The 21,887-nt window shown below is 44.9% G+C and overlaps 1 protein-coding gene across 1 annotated transcript in view; it reads left to right on the forward strand.

Moving 5' to 3' along the window:
* ANKK1 (ankyrin repeat and kinase domain containing 1) overlaps positions 1-21,887 on the forward strand; it is a 166,074-nt gene that overhangs the window by 115,139 nt on the left and 29,048 nt on the right. The window contains exon 3 of the mRNA XM_044282277.1: positions 6,481-6,632. Coding sequence (XP_044138212.1) covers positions 6,481-6,632 — 152 coding nt within the window. The remainder of the gene's footprint in view (positions 1-6,480; positions 6,633-21,887) is intronic.

The raw sequence follows: 21,887 nt of genomic DNA on the forward strand, positions 1-21,887 counted from the left end.
ACCTTCATAGTGACAGGATAGAAAAATTGATTCAGAGGAAGGGACCAAGGTCTTATAGAGAGGGCAGGGCAGACCAAACTCACCCTTGTTGCCCTACAGACTTCTTAGCCCAGGGTGACCCCCTGATGGTGGAGGTTCCCTGTCCCCGAACCTAGTACTATCCGGTCCCTAATAGACCCTAACAAGGGGAAGATAATTAAATAAAAAGTTTCAACGGATATCCCAGGAAATGGATGCCACTGAAACGCTCCAAAAAGAGAAACAAAACTCCGACGCGTTTCACCTAGAACTTTCTAGGCTTATCAGGGGGTGATCTCAATACAAAAATAGATAGACCAATTATGATACTGAGTATGATACTTAGCTCCATGCAGAATGCAAAAGGTTTTGTGGACCAGGAATAGGGCTGTCCCACTGAAGGTACATGGCTCAAGCGATTTGGTTTGTTTGGGGACAGCCCTGGTTTGTCCACATGTACCTTCAGTGGGGCAGCCCTATTCCTGGTGGTCCACAAAACCTTTTGCATCCTGCTTGGAGCTAAGTATCATACTCAGTATCATAATTGATCTATCTATTTTTGTATTGAGATCACCCCCTGATGAGCCTAGAAAGTTCTAGGTGAAACGCGTCAGGGTTTCGTTTCTGTTTTTGGTGAGTTTCAGCGGCATCCATTTACTGGACACTTTTTATGTAATTATGAATCTGTTTTTCTATCCTGTCACTACAAAGGTCTTCATAGGGGATACGACTCCCCTGTAAAGAAATTCAAGTATCTGCAGTGCACAATATAGCAGTATATATACACTCACCTAAAGAATTATTAGGAACACCTGTTCTATTTCTCATTAATGCGATTATCTAGTCAACCAATCACATGTCAGTTGCTTCAATGCATGTAGGGTTGTGGTCCTGGTCAAGACAATCTCCTGAACTCCAAACTGAATGTCAGAATGGGAAAGAAAGGTGATTTAAGCAATTTTGAGCGTGGCATGGTTGTTGGTGCCAGACGGGCTGGTCTGAGTATTTTACAATCTGCTCAGCTACTGGGATTTTCACACACAACCATTTCTAGGGTTTACAAAGAATGGTGTGAAAAGGGAAAAACATCCAGTATGTGGCAGTCCTGTCGGCGAAAATGCCTTGTTGATGCTAGAGGTCAGAGGAGAATGGTCCGACTGATTCAAGCTGATAGAAGAGCAATGTTGACTGAAATAACCACTCGTTACAACCGAGGTATGCAGCAAAGCATTTGTGAAGCCGCAACATGCACAACCTTGAGGCGGATGGGCTACAACAGCAGAAGACCCCACCGGGTACCAGTCATCTCCACTACAAATAGGAAAAAGAGGCTACAATTTGCACAAGCTCACCAAAATTGGACTGTTGAAGACTGGAAAAATGTTGCCTGGTCTGATGAGTCTAGATTTCTGTTGAGACATTCAAATGGTAGAGTCAGAATTTTGCGTAAACAGAATGAGAACATGTATCCATCATGCCTTGTTACCACTGTGAAGGCTGGTGGTGGTGGTGTAATGGTGTGGGGGATGTTTTCTGGGCACACTTTAGGCCCCTTAGTGTCAATTGGCCATCATTTAAATGCATTGTTTCTGACCATGTCCATCCTTTCATGACCACCATGTACCCATCCTCTGATGGCTACTTCCAGCAGGATAATGCACCATGTCACAAAGCTCGAATCATTTCAAATTGGTTTCTTGAACATGACAATTAGTTCACTGTACTAAAATGGCCCCCACAGTCACCAGATCTCAACCCAATAGAGCATCTTTGGGATGTGGTGGAACGGGAGCTTCGTGCCCTGGATGTGTATCCCTCAAATCTCCAGCAACTGCAAGATGCTATCCTATCAATATGGGCCAACATTTCTAAAGAATGCTATCAGCACCTTGTTGAATCAATGCCACGTAGAATTAAGGCAGTTCTGAAGGCAAAAGGGGGTCAAACACCATATTAGTATGGTGTTCCTAATAATTCTTTAGGTGAGTGTATATATATATATAGTTATGTCCATAAATATTTGGACATGGACCCAGTTCTAACATTTTTGGCTCTATACACCACCACTATGGATTTGAAATGAAACAAACAAACAAGATGTGCTTTAACTGCAGACTGTCAGCTTTAATTTGAGGGTATTTACATCCAAATCAGGTGACCGAAGTAGGAATTACAACAGTTTGCGTATGTGCCTCCCACTTGTTAAAGGATCAAAAGTAATGGGAAAATTGGCTTCTCAGCTGTTCCGTGACCAGGTGTGTGTTATTCCCTTATTATCCAAATTACAATGAGCAGATAAAAGGTCCAGAGTTCATTTCAAGTGTGCCGTTTGCATTTGGAATCTATTGCTGTCAACTCTCAAGATGAGATCCAAAGAGCTACACTCTCCAGGAGGTAGGTGTATGTGTGTCAAAGTCAGCAATCAAGAGAAGACTTCACTAGAGTGAATACAGAGGGTTTACCACAAGATGTAAACCATTGGCGAGCCTCAAAAACAGGAAGGCCAGATTAGAGTTTGCCAAACAACATCTAAAAAAGCCTTCACAGTTCTGGAACAAAATCCTATGGACAGATGAGACCAAGATCAACTTGTACCAGAGTGATGAGAAGAGAAAAGTATGGAAAAGGAAAGCAACTGATCTTGATCCTAAGCATACCACCTCATCAGTGAAGCATAGTGGTGGTAGTGTCATGGCGTGGGCATGTATGGCTGCCAATGGAACTGGTTCTCTTGTATTTATTGATGATGTGACTGCTGACAAAAGCAGCAGGATGAATTCTGAAGTGTTTCGGGCAATATTATTTGCTCATATTCAGCCAAATGCTTCAGAACTCATTGGACAGTGCTTCACAGTGCAGATGGACAACGACCCAAAGCATACTGCAAAAGCAACCAAAGAGTTTTTTAAGGGAAAGAAGTGGAATGTTATGCAATGGCCAAGTCAATCACCTGACCTGAATCTGATTGAGCATGTATTTCACTTGCTGAAGACAAAACTGAAGGGAAAATGCCCCAAGAACAAGCAGGAACTGAAGACAGTTGCAATAGAGGCCTGGCAGAGCATCACCAGAGATGAAACCCAGCGTTTGGTGATTTCTATGCGTTCCAGACTTCAGGCTGTAATTTACTGCAAAGGATTTGCAACCAAGTATTACAAAGTTAAAGTTTGATTTATGATTATTATTCTGTCCCATTACTTTTGGTCATTTAACAAGTGGGAGGCACATATGCAAACTGTTGTAATTCCTACACCGTTCACCTGATTTGGATGTAAATACCCTCAAATTAAAGCTGACAGTCTGCAGTTAAAGCACATCTTGTTTGTTTCATTTCAAATCAATTGTGGTGGTGTATAGAGCCAAAAAATTTAGAATTGTGTCCATGTCCCAATATTTATGGACCTGACTATATGCGCATATATATATATATATATATATATATAAAATCATACTTCTGATATATATATATGAATGCATAATGTGTGGGAAACTACTACTGATGTTTTAGCCATAATATATTTAAATATAATATATTATATGCTATAAATATATAATAATATATGTAAATATATTATGGCTAAAAACATATATATGTATAATTTAGCCTCTATTTCAGATTAAATTCAAACTCACAACTTTCTTTAAAAATATATATATAAATATGAGACTTCTGCTGTATAGGAATACTTATACGGCAAGTATTCCTATACAGCAGAAGTCTCATGATTTTTTGTTTTGTTTTGTTTTTTAAGTAACTGGCCATGCAGCTCTACAGGGAGTGCAGAATTATTAGGCAAGTTGTATTTTTGAGGATTAATTTTATTATTGAACAACAACCATGTTCTCAATGAACCCAAAAAACTCATTAATATCAAAGCTGAATATTTTTGGAAGTAGTTTTTAGTTTGTTTTTAGTTTTAGCTATTTTAGGGGGATATCTGTGTGTGCAGGTGACTATTACTGTGCATAATTATTAGGCAACTTAACAAAAAACAAATATATACCCATTTCAAAAACAAAACAAAAACAAATCAGTGACCAATATAGCCACCTTTCTTTGCAAGGACACTCAAAAGCCTGCCATCCATGGATTCTGTCAGTGTTTTGATCTGTTCACCATCAACATTGCGTGCAGCAGCAACCACAGCCTCCCAGACACTGTTCAGAGAGGTGTACTGTTTTCCCTCCTTGTAAATCTCACATTTGATGATGGACCACAGGTTCTCAATGGGGTTCAGATCAGGTGAACAAGGAGGCCATGTCATTAGATTTTCTTCTTTTATACCCTTTCTTGCCAGCCACGCTGTGGAGTACTTGGACGCGTGTGATGGAGCATTGTCCTGCATGAAAATCATGTTTTTCTTGAAGGATGCAGACTTCTTCCTGTACCACTGCTTGAAGAAGGTGTCTTCCAGAAACTGGCAGTAGGACTGGGAGTTGAGCTTGACTCCATCCTCAACCCGAAAAGGCCCCACAAGCTCATCTTTGATACCAGCCCAAACCAGTACTCCACCTCCACCTTGCTGGCGTCTGAGTCGGACTGGAGCTCTCTGCCCTTTACCAATCCAGCCACGGGCCCATCCATCTGGCCCATCAAGACTCACTCTCATTTCATCAGTCCATAAAACCTTAGAAAAATCAGTCTTGAGATATTTCTTGGCCCGTTTCAGCTTGTGTGTCTTATTCAGTGGTGGTCGTCTTTCAGCCTTTCTTACCTTGGCCATGTCTCTGAGTATTGCACACCTTGTGCTTTTGGGCACTCTAGTGATGTTGCAGCTCTGAAATATGGCCAAACTGGTCGCAAGTGGCATCTTGGCAGCTGCACGCTTGACTTTTCTCAGTTCATGGGCAGTTATTTTGCGCCTTGGCTTTTCCACGTGCTTCTTGCGACCCTGTTGACTATTTTGAATGAAACGCTTGATTGTTCGATGATCACGCTTCAGAAGCTTTGCAATTTTAAGAGTGCTGCATCCCTCTGCAAGATATCTCACTATTTTTGACTTTTCTGAGCCTGTCAAGTCCTTCTTTTGACCCATTTTGCCAAAGGAAAAGAAGTTGCCTAATAATTATGCACACCTGATATAGGGTGTTGATGTGATTAGACCACACCCCTTCTCATTACAGAGATGCACATCACCTAATATGCTTAATTGGTAGTAGGCTTTCGAGCCTATACAGCTTTGAGTAAGACAACATGCATAAAGAGGATGATGTGGTCAAAATACTCATTTGCCTAATAATTCTGCACTCCCTGTATAGTGTAGTGGTTAAGATTCTTGTCTGTAATGTAGAAGGCTAAATTATATTTAAATACACTGGGTGTCCCCAAGCACTGATTCCATATATGGACATAGCTATATATGAAGTCAGAGCATGGACTCCTAAGCTGAACTAGAGTCCCAACACCCTCCCCTCTTCAGAGCAGGGGGTGCCTGGTTTAATGCTTGGGTTCTCCCATTGACTTCCATTGTGCTCGGATGTTCTGTAGAGCACCCTAGCATCGGGAAGTGTTCTACCAGAGCACACAAGCGCTCTGACCAACATGAATAGCAATTTTATGAGGTAATACTATCTGTCTTAAAATTAGAGAAATTCAAACTCAGAAAATTGTAAATTTTTCCAAATTTTTGGTAAATTTTGTTACCGTTTAAATATTCTATAAAAATGTCTTTCCTTCCAAAATGTGACTCTCCAATATTTGAATAACTTACTGACATAGCCACTTTAGGCTATTTTCACATTAGCGTTTTTTTGTGGATCCATCACGGATCTGCAAAAATGCTTCCATTACCATAATACAACCATGCATCTGTCATAAACTGATCCGGTTTTATTAAGTCTCCTATAGCCATGTCGGATCCATCATGAACAACATTGAAAGTCAATGGGGGATCCGTTTTCTATTGTGTCAGAGAAAACGGATACGTCCTGACACACAATGTAAGTCAATGGGGTCGGATCCATTCTGCTCAGCACCACATCGCGGACAGAAAAACGCTGCTTGCAGCGTTATTCTGTCCGCTATGGGAGCGCCACCAAACGGAGCAGAATGCATTTTGGTGCATTCTGTTTTGTTCAGTTCAGTTCTGTCCCCAATGGCAATGAATGGAGACAAAACTAAAGTGTTTTCTTCTGCTATTGAGATCCTATGACAGATCTCAATGGCGGAATTGAAAACGCTAATGTAAAAGTAGCCTTAACTTGATTTGTTGTATTATTGTAATATGCTTTTGTTGCTAACAGTTTAAACTAAATAATTGTGGCTACATCTGTACACTTACTGCATCTTCCAAATCAATTCTTCCATTTCTAGTATTGAACAAATCTTTAAAAATGTCATTTCTCACTGTTTCCCCAAAAGTTTTATTTAGAGGAAATTTCAAGTTATAATTCTACCAAGGTACATAAGGTAACTACTTAATAGTTGTCATGTAACATGCTGATGATTTTTCTGTCTTCCAGATTTCTGATTTTGGCCTTTCTAAGTGGAAGGAAAACTCAACTCGGAAGGAATATATAGAAAGATCAGCAATCAAAGGAACCCTAAGCTACATCCCACCAGAGGTATTCCTGGAGAGCAGCAGGGTGCCAGGAATCAAATATGATGTGTACAGGTATGGTGAAAAGAGCAATGACTTGAAAACTGAAGCTATAGCTAAACACAGCATTGCTGCACAATACTGTAAAGTCAAACAACCATAGAACATAGCGTGAGCTAATACTAAGATTAAAATAGTAGACCATAGACCTGTGATGGCTAACCTCCTGCACTGTGGTAAAAACCACAACTTTCAAGATGCACACTTGCTTGGCTGTTCTCAGAACTCCACAGAAATAAATGGAGCATGCTGGGAGTTGTAGTTTCACCACAGCTGGAGTGCCGGAGGTTAGCCATCACTGCCACAGGCTATGCCAAAATGAGTAAAAACTGTAATGGCAGGTTTACAGGACCCACATTTTTGTACAAATGCTCATTCCAGGTAATTGGCCCATATAAATGTGCCACAGCTTAGGCTACTTTCCCACTTGCGTTTTACCTGATCCAGCATCGGCAAAAATGTTTCTGTTTCTGATAATACAATCGGCCACATTTGTTATGAACAGATCCGGTTGTATTATCTTTAAAATAGCAATGATGGATCCGGCATGAACCTCGTTGAATGTCAATGGGGGACAGATCCCTTTTCTATTTTGTCCCATTGTACCGGTCAGGGGAGGAAGAAACCGCAGGGCAGGGTTCAAATATAGTACAGCAGACGAGGAGGCTGAAGCAGATACCGGCTTTATTATATAACAGAATATAACGGCTGGATAATTGGATTAACAGTATTGTGCCGATGCACCAGGGGTGCAATCGACAAATGACAGGAACAGTGTTAACAAGTTTATATAAATTTACAGGAAGGATAACTGAACTTTGCATATACCAAATACACTCCCACCAGCAAACACATAAGATTACTGGGCTACTCTCCTCTGATATTTTCCTGTCTAAACCCTGCTACTCGGGGCATGTTGCTACAAAGCTCTGACTAAAGTATCTTGTTCTATGGCCTATCACAGATTAGCACCGGTGCATACACATAGTTCTGTGGGCAGCTGCTTGTCTTGGTCTGGTACGTGGAGGCAGGTATAGTCTGATCCGGTCGCCTGCTTGTCCCAGCGAGGTCTTTTCCTCTCTCTGTCCAGATTGCAGGTACATGCATCCACATAGTTCGGCTCTGACAGGAGTACCTGTCCTATCACTGGTCTCTGAATTGAACGATATCACTCCTCTTGGAGACACTTTACAGTCTCTGTTGTTCTGTCCCACAGCAGCCTGACAGAATCACTTTACAATCTATGTTGTTCTGTCCCACAGCAGCCTGGAAGAATCACTTTACAGTCTCTGTTCACATCAGCCAGAAAAGCGCACTCCAGCAAAGAAGACACACACCAGACTCAGCCCGGGAACTTGAAATGCCTCCTACATCCTTTGGAAAAAACAACTTCATTTCTTTCTTATTCAACAAGACAGACGCCTCTTGTGGCTGGAGGAAGGCATCACAGTCTGTTTGGAACCATTCTAGCAATACAGCGCAATGTAAATTGGTGTTTGTAGAGTCTGATTCTTACATGCCTCCCCACTTAAAGGTGGTCATCCTTGGCCTTGCTATATAGTCCATGACAAAGAAATGGTTAATATAACTTCTAAACAGCAGTACAAAATTGTCCATAATACATACAGGTGGATCAAATGAACTGATCGGCAGCATACCTGTTTGGTGGAACCCCTGCAGAAAGCCTACTATATCTCCGAAGGTCTTGACTATCTGATAAGACCTGACTCTCCCGCCTGGAAGCTGCCAACCGGAGTCTTCCACTACAATAGGAGATTTGGATGTGGTCGAGGGTTCCTCCTCACTGCAAGCCGGGACTGGTTCTGTGGCAGGAGCTTCTTCACCTGCGGCCTGGGAACATTCTTCAGTGTTAGGAACGGTCCACCAGTCTTCACTATAATTTTCATCAGGGATAATAAGTTCTGAGGACGGGACAGAAGGAGGTGTCCTCTGAGCAGATGTGGGATCTTCATAACGGCATGGCTGTAGCCTATTCCTATGTAGAGTCCTTGAGGGAAGCTCCTCATTTTCAACCCGTACTTCGTAGACCGGACCATTGGGGTACACTCTCTTGATCACTTGATATGGCTGTACTTCCCAACGCTCGCTCAACTTGCCTCTGGGACGTTTCTCTCTCACCAGTACCCGGTCCCCAGGCTGCAACTGAACCTCCTGGATTGGAGGACGGTCAGTATGTGTTCTCTTGCAACCGCTGACCTGCTAATCGGCGGATAGTCTGGAGCCACTGACGGTGTTCTTTTACCCATGAGGTGGTCGATCGTTCTATTAGGTCCTCTGGTTGTTCTAGGTTCAATTCATCGATTTCCCTACCAGCTCTTCCAAACAGTAACATGTATGGGGTATAACCGGTGGTGGTGTGGACCCAATTATTGCAGGCCCAGATTAATTCAGGCAGGTAGTCAGGCCAGTGTGTCTTCTTATCTTCCTCTAGCATCCTCAGCATTTGAAGCAATGTCCGGTTAAAACGCTCGCAGGCCCCATTCCCTTGGGGATGATAAGGGGTTGTCCTGGATTTTTTAATGCCATACAGTCGGCGTAGCTCCTCCATCACTTTCCCTTCATCTGAGTGAATCTGCTTCTGACACCCGTAGACCTGGATGAAGTCTTGACAGACAACCCAAGCTGCGGACTTAGCCGTCTGGTCCCGAGTTCGGGTGACCACTGCAAACTTGGAGAAGTGGTCAATCATGACCAGGCAGTACTGGAGGCCTCTGGCTGATTGTCCGACATGGAGATAGTCTATCATTAATACTTCCAGCGGTTATTTGGTCTGTATGGCCTGTAGGAATGCCCTCTTTTATGTGCTTTTAGTGAGTTCGCACACTTGACACTGTCGGCAAACTTCCTCAACAGTGGTCTCCAGTCGCGGACAATATACATAACGCTGCAGCCACTGGTAGGTCTTGACTGGCCCGAAGTGAGCTCCAAATTAATGAGCCTCTTTGACTATCTCAAGTGTCGCGCTTCTGGGAATTACTACCTGCCACCTCGCCTCTAGATCAGCAGACTGCTGCCACTTGCGGTACAAATAGCTCCGTGAACTTCCATTCTGTCCCATTGATGTAGAATGGACTTCATCTCGGCGTCAAGATCAGTCCTTTCTTCTCTGTTGGGTTTACTTCGTTGGGTTACCCAGCCTTTCATCTGTCACAGTCCAACATCTTCATCTTGTATTCTGCCCCATTCTTCATTAGTTCTCCATAATGTCTTGGGTAGAGTACAGGCCTCCCCACTTGTCTGTACCGCGACTGCTGGAGGTGCGAACTTGCGGAAGTCTGGAGTTTCATCCTCTTCTTTTTGTTCATCGAGAACTTTGCCCAGAGGTGCCCTGCACTAGCTGTTTCCCCTTATATTTCTTCCAGAAATCGCACATCTCTTTCAAAGTATTGTGTGTGGCTTCTGGTTGTAGGAACACATTTCTTCAGGCCTCACCCTCTAGGGCGGCCAGAGCGATTTCCACTTGTAATTCTGAGCTGACATTGTAAATCCTAGCAGCGCTCTGTAACCTTGTCACTCAGTCCAACAGTGACATGTTCTGGCCATTAAATTTGAGCAGCAAGTTAAACAGCATGCCCATAGGTAGAGCCTTTGCAGGGGTTCCACCATTGCCTGAGGTATTCACATTAGCATCATGCACAGTGCCTTCAACCGCCATCATCTTCTGTAGCAGTCAGGGGAGGAAGAGACCGCAGGGCAGGGTTCAAATACAGTACAGCAGACGAGGAGGCTGAATCAGATACCGGCTTTATTAAATAACAGAATATATCAGCAGGAAAATTGGATTAACAGTATTGTACCGATACACCAGGGGTGCAATCGACAAATGACAGGAACAGTGTTAACAAGTTTACATTAATTTACAGGAAGGATAACTGAACTTTGCATTAACCAAATACGCTCCCACCAGAAAACACATAAAAGTACAGGCTATTCTCCTCTGATATTTTCCTGTCTGAACCCTGCTACTCAGGGCACGTTGCTGCAACGCTCTGACTAAAGTATCATGTTATATGACCTATCACAGATTAGCATCGGTGCACACTCACAGTTCTGTGGGCAGTTGCTTGTCTTGGTATGGTACGTGGAGGCAGGTGTAGTCTGGATCCTCTTGTGGGCCTCTTATGGCTGAAGGTAGACATGACCATCTGTGTGGAACCTATCTCTAGCAATACAGCGCAATGTAAATTGGTGTTTCTATGGGCTGACTCTTACACCATGACAGGATGGTAACGCATCCAAACGGAACGGAATGTATTTTGGCACATTCTTTTCTGTTCAGTTCAGTTTTGTCTCCATTGACAATGAAGGGAGACAAAACGGAAGCATTTTTCTGCCGGATCTCAATACCGGAAAACGCTAGTGTGAAAGTAGCCTTACCAAATAAATGAGCAAAACGATCTTCATCTGGTGAATTCGTTTTTCATAAGGAAATTGTTTCTGGGCAGCAGGTGATGCTGTGTAAACCTGTAAATCTGTATGAGAACAAACAATGATATCTTAGAGCATAATCCTTGCTGATTCTCCTACTGAAATGAATAGGCACCTGGAACAAAAGGAATCTGAAAAAAGTGCCAAAACTGCACTGAAACCGCGCATAAAATCAGTGCAGATTCCACACTAATTATTCAGAGCGTCTTCACAATCTGTCATGTGAACATACTCTAAAATTGTTAATTTTAATCAATCACATTGTAACTGCCATCCTACAATTGTAGACAGAAAGTAAATGTAATGTCTAGAAGCTCACAAATCAAATCCAAAATATGGTTGCCATGCCTAAGATGCATCCAGCATATTCTGCTTAAACAAAAATTCTTAGCAAACAATTTTCAGTACAGTGGCTCAGAACAGAAAAAAATTAATTTTGGCCCTTTTAAGATGGCCAAACACCAACACACCCAATTGTATAGGTATCTTCACATGAGCGATGTTGGCTCTCTAAGCCCGCAGTATCATTGATGTGGCTCATGCCTTTGTTCCAAACAGTAAAAATACTGGACAATGATAAGAAGTTATTGAGAATTTTAACTGGTACCAGTGCTTCTCACAGCCAGCCTACTTCTTTACAGGGGTTGTCTGGGTAGCTTGCATTTTCTGAGCAGTACAATCTTATCTTTTGTGGAGTTTTCGTTATCAAAGCAATGTGAATATAAAGTTTTATTACATAACATAGCATAGCTCCTGTACTGCTTTCCTTAGTCCCTATCAAGTGCTGACAACACTGTTTAAATTGGTCAAAACTGGTGATAGACTCCCATAAGTGCACACATACATTGAAGTCAATAATAAAATGGAATGTAATATAGCCATAACTTTATAATTTAATGTCCTGTCACCATAAAATGCCTTCACACAGTAGGTTATACAGCAGGAGGGGCTGATATACAGTACAGACCAAAAGTTTGGACACACCTTCTCATTCAAAGGGTTTTCTTTATTTTCATGACTATGAAAATTGTAGATTCACACTGAAGGCATCAAAACTATTGACTATTAACACATGTGGAATTATATACATAACAAAAAAGTGTGAAACAACTGAAAATATGTCATATTCTAGGTTCTTCAAAGTAGCCACCTTTTGCTTTGATTACTTCTTTGCACACTCTTGGCATTCTCTTGATGAGCTTCAAGAGGTACACACGAAATTTGTAAGTGTACCCTGAGGTACTCTCACAAATTTTGTACATTTTAACGCCATACCTCGCCCGCTTAGTGGGAATGTATTGGCGGAAACTGAGTCTCCCCTTGAACGCAACGAGAGACTTATCAACCGCGACCTCCCTTCCAGGTATGTAGGCCTGTGCAAATTTGGCCCCGAAGTGATCGATGACCGGCCGTATCTTATACAGACGGTCATAGGCAGGATCACCTCGGGGGGGACATGCTGCATTATCTGAATAATGCAGACATTTCTGGATGGCCTCAAACCGGGGGCATGTCATGGCCATACTGTAGAGTGGGGTCTGGTAGAGGACGTCCCCACTCCAGTATTGCCTGACACTGGGTTTTTGCACTAGACCCATGTGCAGCACAAGGCCCCAAAATGTCCTCATCTCGACTGCACTGACCGGTGTCAAGCCACCGGGTCTAGCCAAAAAGGTGCCCGGGTGCTGAGCAACGAACTGTTGGGCGTACAGGTACGTCTGCTCCACAATCAGATTCACAAATGGGTCACTGAAAAAAAATCTTAAAAAGTCCATTTCAGTGAAGCCCACTGTGGGAACCTGGATTGCCAACAAAATCCAGAATCTCGGGCTCAAAATCCACTGGGGATCACCAGCTAAGTTCACTGGTAGGGGGCTCCGGTGGGCCGGGAAACCAGTACGAGCCCCAGGGCGGCTCGTACTAGGGTGCGCCACAGGATCCCCAGCATGTGGGGCCCCTGGCTCCGCCTTGTCATCAGATGATGATGAGGAGGATGCGGACGACAAGAGGAACATGGGGTCATCCTCACTGGGGCTCTCGGAGTCGGAGACAAGCTGGGCGTATGCCTCCTCCACCGAGAACATCCGGATGGAATGGATATGTATGTGTGCATATGTATGTGCGTGCGTGTAAAACTTTATTGTATGTGCGTGTGTGTGGGGGCATGGGTGTTCACGTACTAAAAAGTTAAAAAAAGAGTTAGAAAAAAAAACTTGCTAATCAGCGGTACAACGCTAAGTGCTGTGGTCCCCAACCATCCCTGCCTAATGGTGCCTCTCCCTCACTGACCCTCACCTACCTGGAGGGTGATGGGTGCAGGAGGGTGATGGGTGCCGACGGGGGGATCACAGGAGCTGGTGCTGGACGGTGCAGGTGCAGGTGCAGCAGCAGGAAGAGGAGGGGAGAGAGAAGCGCCAGGAGTTTGAATCTCCTGCCTCTCTCCAGCACCAATCAGCACCATGGACAGCACCCATCAGCACCACGGCCAGCACCGCCTCCCCCAAATGCTCAGACTGTGATTGGTGGTGTGTAATCACCGGTTTGACCGCCCAGGCTATATCTTGACAATCCTTTTCAACATCCATATGTTCTTATCTTTATATCTATATTCCTATGTATCTGTTTTCTTTATCATCTGAAACTTTGTGTTTCTATATGTTTAACTGTGAATCACCCACAGGATTGACCCCCTGAGGAATCATCTTGGTGTATATAGACCCGCCTAGGGACAATTAGAGTGAATAAGGGTACAGGGAGCAACTAGGGCCATCTAGGGTGCTGTAGCCCAGGTACGAGGACAGAGAGACCACTCCATTAGGGGTCGTCTCTGGGCTGAGTCTAACTGCAGGGTAACTTTAGGGAAAGGATCCCCTTCCCTATACCTAGATGTGTACCATCAATATTGTGTATCTATATTCGACCGTCACACTAGATTTATTTAGGGTAATTGCTTTTAAGAACGTACAAATAAAGTATATAATATTTTATGGGTTATAATTTTTGATGCTGGATATATAAGCATATTTCAGCATGATAAATGACCCCCTTTGTTGACAAAGAGACTACTAAACCAGGGCAATACTTAGACTAGGCAATTTTAAAGAAGGGAGATCCTTAACTAACACACCTTAGCGACTGCCATAAAAAGGCCTATGGGTGATCAGTAAGGGGTTTAAAAAAGCATTGTCAGTAAAAGTCCCCTGAATTAGTCTTAAATTGAAAAATACTCAATGTAAAAAGTATACCTTTTGAATTCTGTTTACTATGGACAAAGCATCATGATGGCACCAGCCAGCATGACATAATGATGTCATTATAGACAAAATGTTGTTACATAGTTAATACGGTTGAAAAAAGACATAAGTCCATCAAGTTCAACCAAGGGATACGGTAGGTGGGGACGCGAATCCCAGAATGAAATGAGACTCAGATTTCTACACATTTTCATAAGCATTAATGTTGTTTACTTTTAAGAATTCAACCAAACCCTTTTTAAAAACCATTCACTATTCCTGCTGTGACCACGTCCTGAGGAAGACTATTCCACAGATTTACAGTTCTTACAGTAAAGAAATGTTTACCCTTCTGGAAACTGAACTTTTTCTTCTCCAGTCGGAGGCAGTGCCCCCTTGTCTTTTAAGGGCATTTTACATAAAACAGTTTTTCTCAGTATTTTTGTATGGCCCATTAATATATTTCTATAGGTGATGAGCGGCAGGGGCTATATTTGAATTTGCAAAAAATTCCGAAATATTTAAGCAAATATTCGGCATATATTTGTGAATTTGAGATTATTTTCTTGATTATGAAAAATAGGCAAGTAATATTCGCGTAATGCGCGTAAAATACAGGCGTGGGTAACTTTTGATACATTTTCCAAGCTGCTAGAAGTTTCCTGATGCTGGAGAAAATGGTTGGCAAGGCAGAACATAGAATAGCTTTATATGCAGTTAGAGTGCTCCAATATATTTGCGATTGCGCTAATCATCACTAATAATGCAAATATTTTGGTGCAATATGTGAAACTTCACATTTTAGCAGGTCTGCATGTATGTATGGACAGCAGAACCTATCACAGTACCTAACACTCTGCACTGCAACAGCTACACTATATCAGGATATAACCTACACTGAGTATCTCCCACCATCTGTATATATATATATATATATATATATATATATATATAAAATCTATCTATCTATCTTATGTAATGTGGAAAGCACAGAGCACAGCAATGACACTGCTGTCTCTCTCAGAACTTTAGAAAACTGTAGAAAATGGCTGCTGGGGAGGTGCTTATATAGTAAGGGGTGTTGCTAAGCTCAGACAAAGACATTTCAGCCTTCTCATTGGCCCACAAGCAATAAGGGAGGTTACTGATGAAAAAAAATAATCTAGAATATTCGAAATTTCGAATATATATCACTATATTATAAATATTCGCAAATTCTCGAAGTGCCGATATTCGCAATTTAAATATTCGCGCCCAACACTTTTAATCATGTCCCCACTTAGATGTCTCTTCTCAAGACTAAATAAATGTACATTTTTTTATTCTTTCTGCATAACTAAGACCCTCCATGCCCTTTATCAGTTTAGTCGCTCTCCTCTGTACTTTTTCTAGCTGCAGTGTGTCCTTTCTATGGACTGGCTCCCAGAACTGAACTGCATATTCCAGATGAGGCCACACCAACGCTTTGTAAAGTGGCAGTATTACATCCCTGCCTCGCGAGTCCATGCCAATATCCTAGTGGCCTTAGAAGCAGCTGATTGACATTGTATGCTGTTATTCAGTCTATGATTTACAAGGACACCCAATTCCTTCTCTACAAATGACTACCCCAGTGTTTCATCCCCTAGGACATATTGAAGCACCTAGATTATTACTACCAAGTTAAACATTTATCCACGTTAAACCTAATTTGCCAAGTTGATGCCCAATCACTCAGAGTGTTCAAGTCAGCTTATATTTTATGGACATCTTCCATAGAATGTACAGTACAACATAGCTTAGTGTCATGTGCAAAAATTGAAATGGTGCTATTAATCCTGCACTCAATATCATAAATAAATTTTTTACACTAAACCTTGGGGTACACCACTTATAACCTGGGACCATTGTGAATAGGAATCGTTGACCACAACTCTATGGACACGGTCCTTCATCCAGTTTTCAATCCTATTACAAACTATACTTTCCAAGCCTATAGACCTTACTTACCTATCAAACGTCTATGAGGGACAGTATCAAAAGTCTTTGCAAAATCCAGAAACACTACATCCACAGCCACCCCTCTGTCCAGGCTACTACTCACCTCCTCATAAAAACAAATCATGTTAGTCTGATAACTTCTGTCCTTGGTAAACCTATGTTGGTTATCACTTATAATTAGAGTTGAGCGAACACCTGGATGTTCGGGTTCGAGAAGTTCGGCCGAACTTCCCGGAAATGTTCGGGTTCGGGATCCGAACCCGATCCGAACTTCGTCCCGAACCCGAACCCTATTGAAGTCAATGGGGACCCGAACTTTTCGGAACTAAAAAGTCTGTAAAACAGCCCAGGAAAGGGCTAGAGGGCTGCAAAAGGCAGCAACATGTAGGTAAATCCCCTGCAAACAAATGTGGATAGGGAAATGAATAAAAATAAAAATTAAATGAATAAAAATTAACCAAAATCAATTGGAGAGAGGTCCCATAGCAGAGAATCTGGCTTCACGTCACCCACCACTGGAACAGTCCATTCTCAGATATTTAGGCCCCGGCACCCAGGCAGAGGAGAGAGGTCCCGTAACAGAGAATTTGTCTTCATGTCAGCAGAGAATCAGTCTGCATGTCATAGCAGAGAATCAGGCTTCACGTCAGCCACCACTGCAACAGTCCATTGTCATAAATTTAGGCCCAGCACCCAGGCAGAGGAGAGAGGTACCGTAACAGACAATCTGGCTTCATGTCAGCAGAGAATCAGTCTTCATGTCATAGCAGAGAAACAGGCTTCACGTCACCCACCACTGTAACAGTCCATTTTCATAAATTTAGGCCCAGCACCAAAGCAGAGGAGAGAGGTCCCGTAACAGACAATCTGGCTTCATGTCAGCAGAGAATCAGTCTGCATGTCATAGCAGAGAATCAGGCTTCACGTCAGCCACCACTGCAACAGTCCATTTTCATAAATTTAGGCCAAGCACCAGGGCAGAGGAGAGAGGTCCCATAACAGACAATCTGGCTTCATGTCAGCAGAGAATCAGGCTTCATATCATAGCAGAGAATCAGGCTTCACGTCAGCCACCAATGCAACTGTCCATTATCAGATATTTAGGCCCAGCACCCAGGCAGAGGAGAGAGGTCCCGTAACAGACAATCAAGCTTCACGTCAGCCACCAGTGCAACAGTCCATTGGCATATATTTAGGCCCAGCACCCAGGCAGAGGAGAGAAGTCCCGTAACAGAGAATCTGGCTTCATGTCAGCAGAGAATCAGTCTGCATGTCATAGCAGAGAATCAGGCTTCACGTCAGCCACCACTGCAACAGTCCATTTTCATAAATTTAGGCCAAGCACCCAGGCAGAGGAGAGAGGTCCCGTAACAGACAATCTGGCTTCATGTCAGCAGAGAATCAGTCTTCATATCATAGCAGAGAATCAGGCTTCACGTCACCCACCACTGTAAGAGTCCATTTTCATAAATTTAGGCCCAGCACCCAGGCAGAGGAGAGAGGTCCCGTAACAGACAATCTGGCTTCATGTCAGCAGAGAATCAGTCTTCATGTCATAGCAGAGAATCAGGCTTCACGTCACCCACCACTGCAACAGTCCATTTTCATAAATTTAGGCCCAGCACCCAGGCAGAGGAGAGAGGTCCCGTAACAGACAATCTGGCTTCATGTCAGCAGAGAATCAGTCTTCATGTCATAGCAGAGAATCAGGCTTCACGTCACCCACCACTGCAACAGTCCATTTTCATAAATTTAGGCCCAGCACCCAGGCAGGGGAGAGAGGTCCCGTAACAGACAATCTGGCTTCATGTCAGCAGAGAATCAGTCTTCATATCATAGCAGAGAATCAGGCTTCACGTCAGCCACCAATGCAACAGTCCATTGTCAGATATTTAGGCCCAGCACCCAGGCAGAGGAGAGAGGTCCCGTAACAGACAATCTGGCTTCATGTCAGCAGAGAATCAGTCTTCATATCATAGCAGAGAATCAGGCTTCACGTCAGCCACCAATGCAACAGTCCATTGTCAGATATTAAGGCCCAGCACCCAGGCAGAGGAGAGAGGTCCCGTAACAGACAATCTGGCTTCATGTCAGCAGAGAATCAGTCTTCATATCATAGCAGAGAATCAGGCTTCACGTCAGCCACCAATGCAACAGTCCATTGTCAGATATTTAGGCCCAGCACCCAGGCAGAGGAGAGAGGTCCCGTAACAGACAATCTGGCTTCATGTCAGCAGAGAATCAGTCTTCATATCATAGCAGAGAATCAGGCTTCACGTGAGCCACCAATGCAACAGTCCATTGTCAGATATTTAGGCCCAGCACCCAGGCAGAGGAGAGAGGTCCCGTAACAGACAATCTGGCTTCATGTCAGCAGAGAATCAGTCTTCATATCATAGCAGAGAATCAGGCTTCACGTCAGCCACCAATGCAACAGTCCATTTTCATAAATTTAGGCCCAGCACCCAGGCAGAGGAGAGAGGTCCCGTAACAGAGGATCTGGCTTCATGTCAGCAGAGAATTAGTCTGCATGTCATAGCAGAAAATCAGGCTTCACGTCAGCCACCACTGCAACAGTCCATTGTCAGATATTTAGGCCTCAGCACCCAGGCAGAGGAGAGAGGTCCCGTAACAGAGGATCTGGCTTCATGTCAGCAGAGAATTAGTCTGCATGTCATAGCAGAGAATCAGGCTTCACGTCACCCAACATTGGAACAGTCCATTGGCATATATTTAGGCCCCGGCACCCAGACAGAGGAGAGGTTCATTCAACTTTGGGTAGCCTCGCAATATAATGGTAAAATGAAAATAAAAATAGGATTGAATGAGGAAGTGCCCTGGAGTACAATAATATATGGTTAAGGGGAGGTAGTTAATGTCTAATCTGGACAAGGGACGGACAGGTCCTGTGGGATCCATGCCTGGTTCATTTTTATGAACGTCAGCTTGTCCACATTGGCTGTAGACAGGCGGCTGCGTTTGTCTGTAATGACGCCCCCTGCCAGTGCTGAATACACGTTCAGACAAAACGCTGGCCGCCGGGCAGGCCAGCACCTCCAAGGCATAAAAGGCTAGGCTCTGGCCACGTGGACAATTTAGAGACCCAGAAGTTGAATGGGGCCGAACCATCAGTCAGTACGTGGAGGGGTGTGCACACGTACTGTTCCACCATGTTAGTGAAATTTTGCCTCCTGCTAACACGTTGCGTATCAGGTGGTGGTGCAGTTAGCTGTGGCGTGTTGACAAAACTTTTCCACATCTCTGCCATGCTAACCCTGCCCTCAGAGGAGCTGGCCGTGACACAGCTGCCTTGGCGACCTCTTGCTCCTCCTCTGCCTTGGCCTTGGGCTTCCACTCGTTCCCCTGTGACATTTGGGAATGCTCTAAGTAGCGCGTCTACTGACGTGCACTTGTACTCGCGCATCTTCCTATCACGCTCCAGTGCAGGAAGTAAGGTGGGCACATTGTCTTTGTAGCGTGGATCCAGCAGGGTGGCAACCCAGTAGTCCGCACACGTTAAAATGTGGGCAACTCTGCTGTCGTTGCGCAGGCACTGCAGCATGTAGTCGCTCATGTGTGCCAGGCTGCCCAGGGGTAAGGACAAGCTGTCCTCTGTGGGAGGCGTATCGTCATCGTCCTGCCTTTCCCTCCAGCCACGCACCAGTGATGGGCCCGAGCTGCGTTGGGTGCCACCCCGCTGTGACCATGCTTCATCCTCATCCTCCTCCACCTCCTCCTCATCCTCGTCCTCCTCGTCCTCCAGTAGTGGGCACTGGCTGGCCACATTTGTACCTGGCCTCTGCTGTTGCAAAAAACCTCCCTCTGAGTCACTTCGAAGAGACTGGCCTGAAAGTGCTAAAAATGACCCCTCTTCCTCCTCCTCCTCCTCCTCCTCCTGGGCCACCTCCTCTTCCATCATCGCCCTAAGTGTTTTCTCAAGGAGACATAGAAGTGGTATTGTAACGCTGATAACGGCGTCATCGCCACTGGCCATGTTGGTGGAGTACTCGAAACAGCGCAACAGGGCACACAGGTCTCGCATGGAGGCCTAGTCATTGGTGGTGAAGTGGTGCTGTTCCGCAGTGCGACTGACCCGTGCGTGCTGCAGCTGAAACTCCACTATGGCCTGCTGCTGCTCGCACAGTCTGTCCAGCATGTGCAAGGTGGAGTTCCACCTGGTGGGCACGTCGCATATGAGGCGGTGAGCGGGAAGGCCGAAGTTACGCTGTAGCGCAGACAGGCGAGCAGCAGGCAGGATGTGAACGCCGGAAGCGCGAACAGACGGCCCGCACTTTATGCAGCAGCTCTGACATGTCGGGGTAGTTGTGAATGAACTTCTGCACCACCAAATTCAGCACATGCGCCAGGCAAGGGATGTGCGTCAAACCGGCTAGTCCCAGAGCTGCAACGAGATTTCGCCCATTATCGCACACCACCAGGCCGGGCTTGAGGCTCACCGGCAGCAACCACTCGTCGGTCTGTTGTTCTATACCCCGCCACAACTCCTGTGCGGTGTGGGGCCTGTCCCCCAAACATATGAGTTTCAGAATGGCCTGCTGACGTTTACCCCGGGCTGTGCTGAAGTTGGTGGTGAAGGTGTGTGGCTGACTGGATGAGCAGGTGGAAGAAGAGGAGGAGGAAGCCGAGAAGGAGGAGGTGGCAACAGGAGGCAAAGAATGTTGCCCTGCGATCCTTGGCGGCGGAAGGACGTGCGCCAAACAGCTCTCCGCCTGGGGCCCAGATGCCACTACATTTACCCAGTGTGCAGTTAGGGAGATATAGCGTCCCTGGCCGTGCTTACTGGTCCACGTATCTGTGGTTAGGTGGACCTTGCTACAGATGGCGTTGCGCAGTGCACACTTGATTTTATCGGATACTTGGTTGTGCAGGGAAGGCACGGCTCTCTTGGAGAAGTAGTGGCGGCTGGGAACAACATACTGTGGGACAGCAAGTGACATGAGCTGTTTGAAGCTGTCTGTGTCCACCAGCCTAAATGACAGCATTTCATAGGCCAGTAGTTTAGAAATGCTGGCATTCAGGGCCAGGGATCGAGGGTGGCTAGGTGGGAATTTACGCTTTCTCTCAAATGTTTGTGAGATGGAGAGCTGAACGCTGCCGTGTGACATGGTTGAGACGCTTGGTGACGGAGGTGGTGGTGGTGTTGGTGGTACATCCCCTGTTTGCTGGGCGGCAGGTGCCAACGTTCCTCCAGAGGCGGAGGAAGAGGCCGAGGCGGCAGCAGCAGAAGAGGCCGAGGCGGCAGCAGCAGAAGAGGTAGCAGGGGGAGCCTGAGCGACTTCCTTGTTTTTAAGGTGTTTACTCCACTGCAGTTCATGCTTTGCATGCAGGTGCCTGGTCATGCAGGTTGTGCTAAGGTTCAGAACGTTAATGCCTCGCTTCAGGCTCTGATGGCACAGCGTGCAAACCACTCGGGTCTTGTCGTCAGCACATTGTTTGAAGAAGTGCCATGCCAGGGAACTCCTTGAAGCTGCCTTTGGGGTGCTCGGTCCAAGATGGCGGCGGTCAGTAGCAGGCGGAGTCTCTTGGCGGTGGGTGTTCTGCTTTTGCCCACTGCTCCCTCTTTTGCAACGCTGTTGGCTCGGTCTCA

Source organism: Bufo gargarizans, chromosome 2, assembly GCF_014858855.1.
Source record: "Bufo gargarizans isolate SCDJY-AF-19 chromosome 2, ASM1485885v1, whole genome shotgun sequence".
Classification (NCBI taxonomy): Eukaryota; Metazoa; Chordata; class Amphibia; order Anura; family Bufonidae; genus Bufo; species Bufo gargarizans.